At 58.0% G+C, this 11,891-nt stretch overlaps 2 protein-coding genes across 3 annotated transcripts in view; both read right to left on the bottom strand.

Annotated features, from left to right (window-relative positions):
- The window catches only part of STOML2 (stomatin (EPB72)-like 2), a 5,229-nt gene extending 5,163 nt beyond the window's left edge, over positions 1-66 (bottom strand). The window contains exon 1 of the mRNA XM_010564215.1: positions 13-66. Coding sequence (XP_010562517.1) covers positions 13-63 — 51 coding nt within the window. The 5' untranslated portion in view covers positions 64-66. The remainder of the gene's footprint in view (positions 1-12) is intronic.
- Positions 67-652: 586 nt separating this feature from the next.
- On the bottom strand, positions 653-9,097 carry FAM214B (family with sequence similarity 214, member B). Of its 2 annotated transcripts, none has more exons than XM_010564213.1 (8): positions 8,897-9,097; positions 5,880-7,152; positions 4,229-4,287; positions 3,828-3,924; positions 3,176-3,370; positions 2,740-2,808; positions 2,062-2,267; positions 653-1,721 (listed from the first exon to the last, which is right to left on the bottom strand). In XM_010564213.1, exons 2-8 carry the CDS (start codon positions 6,966-6,968, stop codon positions 1,568-1,570), a joined length of 1,869 nt encoding a protein of 622 aa, XP_010562515.1. In that variant the 5' UTR covers positions 6,969-7,152; positions 8,897-9,097; the 3' UTR covers positions 653-1,567. The 2 variants fall into 2 exon arrangements, with proteins under 2 accessions (XP_010562515.1, XP_010562516.1); XM_010564214.1 differs by having other exon boundaries at positions 3,212-3,370.
- Positions 9,098-11,891: the final 2,794 nt, after the last annotated feature.

Here is an 11,891-nt window from a genome sequence, read left to right as displayed (position 1 = left end):
CCCCGGTCCCACCTGCAGCAGGCCGAGGCCGGGCCCGGCCCGCAGCCCCGCCCGCGCCAGCATCGCTCCACCGCTTCCCCGCCGCCCCGGAAAGCCTCCCGGAAGACCTTGCCCCTTCCGGGTGCCCCTCCCGGAGCGGTCCGTCCCGCCGCGACAGCCGCTGCCCCTGGTTCCGCCCACCCACTCCCCCCCCCCCGGAGGAGCGGCACGGTCCGGGGTGAAGCTCCAAAGAGGCGTTTATTAAATTAGAAACAAGCAAGAAAAGTACCGATACAACCTCCCCGACCCCGCTGGGCCACGACGTGCGGGACCCGAGGCCAACCTCAGGGACCCGGTGGGGTGAAGTAGGCCCCGGGCCGGTGGCAGCGAGTGATGCCCTGTGTCCGTCCGTCCGTCCATCCCGTCCGTGTGTGTTCCCCCCCCTCCGCCAGGCCAGCAGGGCCGGAGCCTCTCGGCAGCCCCCGGACAGGGGAGAGCAGAACCTCGGTCCCCCGGCCCGCTGTGCCCGGAGGCCAGTCGCGACGATCCCTGCACCCCGGGTCTGCCACCGGGCGGAGAGGAACAACGTGAACAACGGGGTGGGCTGCGGTTCAAGTCACCCTGGCCCCCCGTGCTCGCAGCCCCACGTAGGTTGGCGTATGGCGTTGTGGAGACCCATGCCTCTCTTCCTCCACCTTAGGCAGAGGGGCTGGAGCTCCCCAGAGCTCAACCTGGCACTAGGAGCCTAGCGGAGACCCCAGATCATAGGGGTGATGCGGACAAGGGTCGAGCAAGCTCATTTTTCCCTTGCCTCCTGCCCCTCACCTTTCTGACCCACCCTGGCCTTGGCCCGTAGCTCTCAAGGCTGCAGCAGGGATAGGGACTCCTCCAGATCACCTTCAAGCCCCCCCGTGAAGGTCCAGCCCCGCTCCCATTCCATGTCCTCTGCTGCTTCTCCCTTTCCCAGGGACAAAACTAGGGCTCCTGCCCATCCTCCAGCACCGGACCACACTGGATCACAGGTAGGTCACCCTCTCTCCCCGAGGCCAAAGCAGCCCCAGCCCCAGTTACCCTTGTGGTCCCCACAGCCTTGCCCCAACGCGGGCAGCCCCACACAGCCCCGGGCCTCATCTGGCACCGACAGGGTGGGGGAAAAAACAGCACAGCACCTCCACTCCTCTGTGCTTCCAGCAACAATAAATACTAATAAATACAAACTCTTCTGCACTTTCTGCTCCCAACCCTGGGATCAGCAATGGGCAGCCTCACCTGGAGCCCCAGGCCCAACTCTTGCCCCCCCCCACCAGCAACAGCCAAGTCTCCAAGCTGCAAGCAGCACTGGCAGAACACTTGGACATGTCTCTGGAGGGCTAGGGCTCATCCCCAGGCCCTTCCCCTCCTGGTGAAGCCCCCTCGGTGATCCCAGCCCTGCTGCAGGGCACAGGGACAGTAATGGTGCTGCTCAGGAGGGCAGGGGCACGTGGGGAGGGCAATACTTCAACGTGGTGCTTGCTTGCTGGCCCTTTACTCATCTCTCCCCAACGTGCTGGGCTGGAGGCTGCACGGTGGCCCTCGGGGATGGAGGTGGTCAGGCCCAGGGCGAGTAACAGGGGTTTCTCGGCATCTCTGTGAAGGATTTCAGTTCATAGGGGATCCCCGAGTCAACCTCAATTGACTTGCGAGAGAAAAGCAGCCGGATGTCGTTGTGAAGGTAGATCTTCCCTGACTTGGAGCTGTGAAACCTGAGTGGAGACAAGAGCAGAGCAGAGGGACCTCAAGCTCCCAGGCATGGGCAGGACAGCCTTGGCAGGGGGGGCACAAACCCCTCCCCTATTTTAGCCCCTGGTCAAGGTGGCCACGCTCCAGTTGCCTTCAGAGGGACAGAGATCGCTGCCCTTGGGCAGGGTGGCAGCTCTGACCTCCCTGAAGAAGCACCTGGTCCCTGCTCCTCCCCAGGGTGAGGGGGTCAGGCTGCTATCACTCCCCACTCTGGCCTGCAGGCTTGGCAACGGCAGGGACACATGGGAGAGGAGCCCAGGGGTGACCCTGGGGCAGGCGTCCATCCTTCCCAGCATGCCCTACCTTAGGTGCATCAGGTAGCAGAGGACCCTGCGGGGTGGGCCAGTGCCCGGTGGGTTGCTGGGGGCTGTGGTTGCCCATTCCTCCTCCCCCACAGGCACCAGGAAGATACGATGGCGTAAGAAGGTCATGTGGTTGGCTGGCATGTCCTGGAAGTCGTACGTCACCAAGAACATCTTCACCACAGTCTTGTTGGGGTTAAATAAGGTCTGGGGGCAGAGGAGTAGGGGGTGAGATTGGGAAAAGCACAGGAATGGATCTGTAGTGCAGGGCTGGGGCATCTGGGGGCAGCACCAGCAGGGCCAAGGGTCCAGAAAGCCCCACACCAGCCCCAGAGGGCTTAGCCTGAGGCCCACAGGCCAGTCCTTTCCACTCACCTCCAATCCTGTGATCCCATCCCATTGCCCCATGTGCAATACATGCTCTCCTGCCGAGACCCCATCCCTCCTCACCAATCTCTTCCTTCCCTGCATCTCCTACCACCTTGTCTCACTGCTAGCACCCTGGGGACCCTGTGCCACCCTCCGCTCTGCTGTCTTGGTGGCCATGTACCCCTCTGCACAAGCTTTCTGGCTGCTACCATGCCAAACAACATAATGGAGAGTACCCACCCTGGGGGGGCAACTGGAGCCCACCCGGCCCCCTCCCCATGGTGCTACTGGAGGCCAGGGAATGACTCACCACTTGGATGGTTCCAGCTTTGGGGACATTATAACCCTTCTTTCCCAAGGCCTCCAAGTCAATCACTCCCTGGGGCAAAAGAAACAGCATGTGAGAGGGAGAAAGCCCATGGAGAGCCCAGCTGTGACCCAGCACGGGGCTGAGAGCCCTCATCGCCAGGAATGCCTGGCACAAGGCAGCAAGAAGACGCCCAGCTCAGTCCTTCTCCAGACCAGGGAAAGAACAAGCAGCAACACAGACGTGATGGCAAAGCAACAGCCATGAGACGGCTGGGCAGCAACCTGCCTGTTTATATGCCTGCAAGGGTTTCCTCTTCTCTCCCTCTTTGCTTTTTGGGTTAAATACTGTTCCCGGCACAGCTAGTGGTCTCCTCAGGTAGGTGGTTGCTTGAGCCATGCTCTCCAGAGAGGGGCACCTGGGTACAGCCCCCACTCACCTCCCCCACAGTCCCAGCCCTCCCTTGTCCACGCACCAGGAAGGGCGAGGGCGCGCTGTGTTCGGAGATGTCAAAGTAGGTGACGTCAACGGGCAGGGTGGCGTGCTGGGGGCAGTAGGAGCCACTGGCGCCGATCTCTGCCGTGAACCCCTCAATCCTCCCCGATGGTGCAAAGCGGCCTTTCAGGATGGATTCCTGAGAGAGGAGGGAAGCGTTAGGGACCTTCAAACACCAGCCCAGTCCCTTGCCTCGAAGCTGCAGGTGACATCACCCCCATCTCCACTGCAACCACATGTCTGCTTGTCCAGAGACCATCCATGAGGAGCCCTGGCTGCTCGGTCTGAGACAGACCCATCCTGAATTGGTGGGCTAAAACAAGCCATCTAACACAGAAGCAGTGAGAGCTCCTCAGCTCAGCTCCACAGCAGCCAACTCAGCAGGGTCCTGGTGCATCACCCAAGGATCTGCTGGCTGAGCCATCCTGCCAGTGGATGGTGGCTGTGCCACATGGCTACTGTACACCAGGCCCTTGAGGACAATCAGCCCAGCCACACACCAGGGCTTCCATCAGGTTCAGCCTCTCACACCTCTCACCAGCCCAGCCTGGAGCCCCCGGGACCCACCTCCCTCCCTGGCAGATGGTCGCTGTTACCTCAAAGTTGCCCAGCAGAGCATGGCTAACAGTGGTGGTGGCCCAGGGTGCTGCAGACCACCTGGTGCCCCTCTGGAGGCTGTTGCGGAGGTGTTCCCTTTGAGAGAGGAGACAAGATTGGTGTTGGACTGAAGAGCATCCAGCGCCGGGCTGCCTGTGTCCCTGGGGATGTGGATCCCTCTCCAGGTCCCCCCAACCCCTTCTTTGGTGGAGGTTAAACCCACTTTCCTACCCTCTAGGGGCAGAAGAAACCCACCACCACCCTGCAGCCTGGGGGCTTGTGGAAGGGAGATGTCTGGGGCAGGGCAGGGAAGAGGATTAGACCCAACCCAGCAGGGTGCTGGAGTGGCTGGACACCCTGAGCCCCCATGTCCATCCTACAGGGCTGCCAGAACACTCACAATTTGAGGCACAGCCCGCTCTTCAGCCTCTTCCTGATCGCACCGCAATCCACAGAGCTCTGGAGGGGACATGAAATCGAGAACCATGTTAGGACAGCAACCAGGGACTGCACACCCCTGGGAGGTGCCATCACCCCTTGCCCTGCCCCACAGCCCTGCGAGAGTCCCAGCAGACTGGACAGGCTTCCATCCATTGGGAGCTGTATGTAGCCTCTGCAGGGGCAGCCAGCTGAGCAGTACAAGGGCTGGGGTGTCTGGTGGGGACGTGGGGCTGCCCAAACCCCAAAATGGCTCTGCTGGGGATGAGGGTGTTGGTACCCAAGCCGAGGATGCAGCACACGACTCCCACCTTGCAAAGCAGGTCTCAGGACCACCCCCAGTGACAAGACACTCCCAGAGAGAGCCATGCACCAACACCCCATTGCACCTTCCAGGGAATGGTAACACATACAATGAAGCTCCCTGACCAGGCTGGGAAAAGTCCCGTCCCCTGGTGATTCATGCAGTTTTCGGTAGTGCTGCCAGGCAGAGCGGTGTGCTGCCCACCCCTGCCTGCAGCCAGGCTCCTACAGCTGTAGGGTAGGAGGTTAAATCCAGAGCCACACTGCAGCCTCCTTTAAAAGATGTCCCCTTTTCAGGGGTTTTCCCTTCTGGAAGCCACACAAAGGGCAGCACAACACAAAGGGATGATGGAGCTGGCTGGCATGACCAGGCAGGAAAACCCAGGGAAGCTGCTGGAGGGCTTCACTCTGCAAAGGCAGTGCTGGGGACAGCTGGGCTGGGGAACAGTCACCAAAAAAAGGCACGCAGGCAGGGATGGAGCTGTGCCCCATGGACAATGTGTCCTGGCTCCAAGCAGCAAGAAGCTGGAGTAGCTCTGCTGTTGGTCCCTGCACCATGCAATGCCCCAGGGAAAGAGAGGAGCGTGCCAGCTCTGGCATGAGCCTGCTGCAGCCTTAGCTGGCAGGACACGGTGAAGGCAGGGAGCTTGTCAAGAGGGAAGGAGGAATCGCAGGCAGCTCCTGCAGGGTGGTTGCAAACCTCCAGAGTCTATCCCATTTCTGAGAGCTTGTCGCACCCTGGGGGATATGCCACGGGCACCCCAGAACTGCAGAAAAGCCAGTGGCATCTCTGCACACAGCACTGGCGCTCCCGCTCCTTGGCCAGAGCATGTCCAGTCCTGCTCCCTGCCACCAAACCCTTGCCCTGATGGCTCTCACGGCCAGGGACCCAAGACATCCCACAGCTCTGCCTTCCTCCTCACCTGGCAGGCAGAGGCCAGCCGCTCTTCCCAAGCCTGCTGGTAAGTCTAGCTTAACATGAAGCTGTCAGACACTGAGTGTGGTCCCACACCATGTGTCCAACTCTTGCTGTCATGGGGAGGTCATGTCCTGTCCCAGCAAGGCTTTCCAGGCTAAAGAGATGGTTGCAAGCAGAGGATCCAGTGACTACAAGGTGTCAAGAGCTGGTGACAACCTACAGACCATGTCCCCCAGGGTGGCTGTCAGCTGCTGCCCTGCTCACACCAGTGCTGTGGCACTGGGACAGGACAGGGCACGGTGCCACAGTGGACCACATTGCCCACAGGGACAGCCCTAAGCTCTGGGTGTCCCCAGGCCATTCCCTGCCTCCCCCCACCAGCGATGCTCACCTTGGCTGCAGGAAGCAGGTGATTCCAGAAAGGGGCCCCTTTGGCATCAGTGCTGCGGCAGGTCGTGGGCACTGGATGGCAAGGCAGGACCCTCTTCTTCTTGGCCAGCGGGGACAGACTCTTATCCTCAGAGCAGGAGGCAGCCACAGCCTCGCCAGTGGACAGCAGCTTCTTTTTGGCTGTGCAGCTGCTGCTGCTGAGCTGGCTGCTCCTGCAGGGTGTCTTTCCTGGTAAGCTCAGGTTGCTGGGCGCAGAGCTGAGCGCTGTCTGCAGAGTTGGGGAATTCTTGCACCTGTTGGCCACCACTGGCCATTCCTCTTCTCTGCTAGACCAGCTGCTGTGAGCTGGGCTGCTTCCTGGCTTCTCTCTCTTCCCACCAGAGCCCAGCTGGGCTGTTTGTGCAATATTGTGCAAATCAAAGGGTAGTAAGTTGTAGCCACTTGCCTGCTCCCCATTCTCCCCATAGTCTATGGGCTGATCCCCCGATGAGACAGAGCAACTATCTCTCATGTGCAAAGTACTGCAAGCAATGTGCTGGGGCCGGGAGGAGGAGGAGACATCCTGCAGCTTGTCCTCTTTGCTGGCCTTGGGGGTCTGGCTAGGGCTGCCCTCACACCGGTGTTCCACCACCCGCAGCCCACTGTGGGAGAAGTGCTGGGCAGAGCCGCTCAGGGATAGCTCCTCCACCAGCAGACCATCCTCAAAGGTGTCATCATCATCATCATCATCCAAGGAAGCCTGCCCAGGGCTCCCGTCGTGCTTGCCATCCACCACCCCACTACCCCAGTGAGTTCGTTTGGGATCTCGCCCTGCCTCTGGAGTTCGCTGCTCAGGGTAAGCCCTCTTGACAGCTGGCCGGCTGCCTGCCCGCTGCTCCATGTTCTCAGAGGAGCTGGAGAGATGGGAGAAGATGGAGACCTGGTAAACCTTCTGGCGCGTGATCTCTGTCTCATTGTACCCCATGAGGATGCTGCGGTGGGTGCAGCACTGCGAGGAAGGCTCCAAGGGTGCCTCTCCACTGGGCCGGGACAGGCTGGGGTCCGTGCTGTGCTCCGGGGGCAGGGACGTCTCTGCGTGGATGTGCCGCATGAAGCCTTATTTGCCTGGACTCCGAGCAGAGCCGGAGTCAGAACAGCCCATGCAGCTGCAGCAGGAGGGGGACTGTAAAGTGCCACAGGTCAGGGTGCAAGAACAGGGGGTGGGAGCTGGACCCCTGCCTTGTTCAGGACGTTTGGGTGAGCCCTCTACTACAGGGTGCACTGCAGCACAGCATCTGGAAAGAGAGCAGGAGGATGGAGATCAGCCCGGTATCCCTGTCCTCATCTGGGCTTTTGGTCGCAGGGGACCTGCTGGGACGCAGGCAGCTCCTCGTACAGCCCCACTTGGACCTCCCTCTTCAGGGATGGGAAGAGGAACCAGGCTGGTGTAGCTCTCTGGGGAACCCTCCGGCATCACCCACCTGCAGGATCAGCACTTCCTTCCTGGCCTGGGCAGAGAGGAGTCTCCAGCCAGGCTGGAGACTACTGGGGACAAGTCTGGACAAGTGGGGAGAAGGGGGCCTACCCTCTGCCAGGCACTTGACATGCTTGTGCTGTTCTGGAGTGCAGGAGTCAGGCAGGTCAGACCAGTCCCAGGGGCTCAGGCCTGTAATCACCCCTTTGGGCAACAGCAACAAGATCTCCCAGCGCTCACCAAGAAGACCTGGCCCAGCGACATGCACTGAACAAGGCAAGGCTGGTGCTCTACGCTGCCAGCCCCACGTTAGGTCAGGTTCCTGTCCCCAACATCACAGTTATCTCTGCCAGCTTGGACCAGGGACCTCCACCACCTCAATTATCGGCTGGGTGGTACCACGGGCTGCAGAGCCCACCACAGGCTCCTGCACCATCTACCTACTCCTGCCTGCCCTGAGAGCCTGACCTCCTCCATGCTGCATGGCGCCTCACTTTTGATTTTCAGCCCAATTTGAGACCTGTGAGAATCCTGGCCATGAGTTTTTCTGGCATGATAAATACTGAAATGGCTGCAAGAGCTGAAGAGATGCAGGAAAAGTCCCCAGCAGGCTGAGGAGCTCCAGAGCCTGAAAAACTGCCTGTGCCTGGCAGCTCTGCCCTTTGCCTGTCCCCACAGCTCTGCAGGCTCTTGTGGAGCAAAGGCTTAGAGGCAGGTGAGGAATAGGGGAATTGGTTCTCCATGTGGGTCAAGGCTATCTGGAGAATCAGGCTGCATGTGGTATTTTGACCCTGCCTTGATAGGGATGGGAAAGCAGCAGGCCAGGGTGGTTAAGCCCAGGGATTTTGTTTAAAAGGAGCGATGAAAGGTATAATCATGCACCAGCACATGCTGGGGTCTGACCAGCTGGAAAGCAGCTTGGCAGAAAAGACACTGGGATCCTGGTGGACACCCAAGTTGAACATGAGCCAGCAGTGGGCCCTTGCCACAAAGGTATCCTGGGCTGCATTAGGCACAGTATTGCCAGCAGGTTGAGGGAGGTGTTCTTTCCTCTCTCAGCGCTGGTGAGGCCACACCTGAGTACAGCAAAGGGCCACTAACAATTAAGGGACCTGAGCATCTCTCCTATGAGAGAACAGGCTGGGAAAGCTGGGACTGTTCAGCCTTGAGAAGAGAAGGCTCAGGGCCATCTTATCAATGTATATAAATACCTGAAGGGAGGATGTAAAGAAGATGGAGCCAGGCTCTTTCCAGTGGTGTCCGGTGACAGGACAAGAGGCAATGGGCACAAACTGGAACACAGGAGGTTCCCTCTGAACACCAGGAAATACTTGTTTTACTGTGAGGGTGACTAAGCACCGGCACAGGTTGCCCAGGGAAGTTGTGGAGTGTCCATCCTTGGAGATATTCAAAAGCTGTCTGGACATGGTCCTGGGCAATGGCTCAAGGTAGCCCTGCCTGAGCAGAGGAGTTGAACCAGATGACCTCCAGTTGTCCCTGCCAACCTCAACCCCTCTGTGTAACACGCCATGCTGCAGCCTGTCCTGGCTGCTCCCCACACTCACCACTCTGCAGCAGAACTTTGCTTTGCTCCAGATTAACTTCCCTGTCCTGCAGCGTGCGGTCGTTGGCAAAAATAGCTGAAAACACCTCCCAGCCAGGCATCCCCTAGAAGCGACGTGGCTGCCGTGGAATGGCTCCCACCATCACAGTGTGCCTCTGAACCTCTGTACCATCCTCTCCAGTTCTTCAGTTTCCACAGTGGCTCTGAGGGGGAAGGAAAGCGGGAGATGCAGGGCTGGAGTGATTCAGATGCTTTTCAAGAGAACAGCAGGAAGGTACTGCCTGCCTGTGGGGTCACACAGGCAGAGAAGGCAGCATTGAGGCTCAGCCTCTCCCAACCTCCTGTCATGGTTTAACCCCAGCCAGCAACTAAGCACCACGCAGCCACTTGCTCACTCCTCCCCACTCCCAGTGGGATGGGGAGGAGAATCGGGGAAGAAGTAAAACTCGTGGGTTGAGATAAGAATCGGGGAAGAAGTAAAACTCGTGGGTTGAGATAAGAACAGTTTAATAACTAAAATAAAATAAAGTATAATTAAAAAAACCAACAATAAAACTATAATAAGAATAATACTAATGAAAAGGAATACAACAAAAAGAGAGAGAAATTAAACCCAAGCAAAGACAAGTGATGCACCGTGCAATTGCTCACCACCCGCTGACTGATACCCGAGCAGCGATCCACCCCTCTTGGTCAACTCCCCCCAGTTTATATACCAAGCATGACATTCTATGGTATGGAATACCCCTTTGGCTAGTCTGGGTTAGCAGTCCTGGCCATGCTCCCTCCCAGCTTCTTGTACACCGGCTTGCTGGCAGACCATGGGAAACTGAAAAATCCTTAACTTAGGATAAACACTTAGCAACATCTAAAACATCAGTGTGTTCTCAACATCATTCTCATCCTAAATCCAAACACAGCACTGTACCAGCTACTAGGAAGGAAATTAACTCTATCCTAGCAGAAACCAGGACACCTCCCAAACCCAGTTGTCACATACATCTTGGCCACCTCAGGCAGTGCTATCACCTTGATTTCCATTTAAACCACAAGTACTTTAAGCTAAGCTGTGAACTCTCATACCTGGCTGGTATTTACATCCCTTTTGCATGCCTTCCTATATGAAACCCTGTGCATATGAACAGATCCCTATTTCTTTCTGGCGACCATTTCATGCCTTGCTTTCCAAGACACTGCTGATCACCAGCAACCTCTGGGCCTCCAGCTAGCTGCTGGCCTCATGTCCTCCCCATGCAGTGCTCAGCTGGGGCTTACTGCAGCAGCAGTCTGCAGGGAAACTGCCGTCTGTCCCACTGGGCATCCCACCCATGAGCACTGTTCTGAATCTGGAAAGAGCAGGGCCAGGCAGATGAACAAATTTGCCAAAGAGATGCTCAGAGGCACTGAACACCCAAGTGCACTCCCTTTCTGGCACCCCGGTCTGGCAAGTTCTGCATCCCATCACCTTGCAGGTGGAAAGCCAGCTTCAGCAGGTCATTCGCTGTGCTCGCTGCCTGACTTTGCCTGCCCCAGGAAACGGGCATTCATTCATTCATTACATTTCCAATAAGATTTGTAATTAGCAGGCAGTCACGCCAGTCCAAAAGCCACTGTCAGCAGTGCTGGGGAAGGGCACCTCCAGTGAGCAGCCAGAACACCAGCTCCCAAGGAGCACTTGCTGCAGGGCAAATCAACACCATAGCATAACAAACCTGTGGTCCAAAACTTCAGCAAAAGCTCTTTGTAAAAATCAGCTCCTCCTGGCACCCCACACGGGGCCTGCACCAAGTCAGGTAGAAAAGCAAGTGAATGCCCACAGCTGTGGGTGTATGCTGAGGTGGTAACACAGTGTGCTCTGCCCGCCTGGAAGGTTGCTGCTTCTCTCCTCCATCCCCGGGGGAGATTTGTACCATGACTTGCGTGGGACAGTCAACCACTGGGAAGCAAAATCAGCAACCAGCAGCAAGAGCAAGCATGGTGCAGCAGGGAGAAAGCCACAACCTTCCTGCGTGTGTCCATGCTGGGACAAATATACAGTTTCACCTGCATCCTTTCTTTCTCCTTCCCATGTCCCTCTGCAGTCACAGCCCTTTGCTCCCCCACAGCAGCTGCCTTTCAGAAGAATGGGTCCATCAGGAGAAGTTGACGTGCTGACACCACAAATCCATCCCGGCCAAGACCTCAACACCAGTCACCAGTTGATTCCAGCACTAGCTAGTAGCACACACACCTAGCACAAGGGACTGCACCATGTTTTGCTGGCCCAGATACTGTCACTGGAAGCATCATGCTGGGAAATGCCAGGATTCCCTAGCCCACCCCAGAAGTGTCTCCAAGTACACCTTGGGATCTCCTTGTACATTCCGCTGGAGGACTGCCTATCAGCCTGGGATGGGGACCAGACGGAGCACAGCACTGCTCCTCACCCTCCTCAAGATACAAGGCACTGTGTCCAGGGGAAGTTCCTATCCCCCTTTACCTAGCCTTAGGTTTCCCTTGGCTGCTCCCAGGGCAGCTCCTCCCCACTGAGAACCCAGACAGCTCACAGCAGAGCTCAGCCTCTTATAGCACCCAGCAGAAGCCCACCACCCCTGTACAGAGCAAGAAAGCAACACAGGAACCAGGGACTCCTGCACCTTAAGCAGGGATGGGGAGACAGCACCTGGTCACCTATCCCTTCTCCTCCCCTTGAGCCAGGCATCTCCAGAGCCCTACTTCTGGCTACCCGGATGGGACAGAGCGAGGTCCAGGTCCTCACCAGCTCAGCTAAGCAGCACAGGTACCACCCCCTCAATGCAGCACATGGGGCTCCATGTGCCCAAGCCAAGGGTTCGGCCCCTCCTAAACCCAAGTGATGGTGATTTTGCCAGTGTTTCAGCCTGTGCTGGTGCTCTGACTCCAAGACAGGACTTAAAGGGCTTTGCCTGTTGGGGGAAGCCCAGCCAGAGCTCCTCCTGCTCTCTGCCCTGCTCCTTCCAAGCTCCCAGGTCCCCTCA

The sequence above is a fragment of the Haliaeetus leucocephalus genome, unplaced genomic scaffold (genome assembly GCF_000737465.1).
Source record: "Haliaeetus leucocephalus isolate CR32 unplaced genomic scaffold, Haliaeetus_leucocephalus-4.0 Scaffold176, whole genome shotgun sequence".
Classification (NCBI taxonomy): Eukaryota; Metazoa; Chordata; class Aves; order Accipitriformes; family Accipitridae; genus Haliaeetus; species Haliaeetus leucocephalus.
The sequence above is the reverse complement of the archived record's forward strand: the minus strand, read 5'-3'. Positions and strand labels throughout refer to the sequence as shown.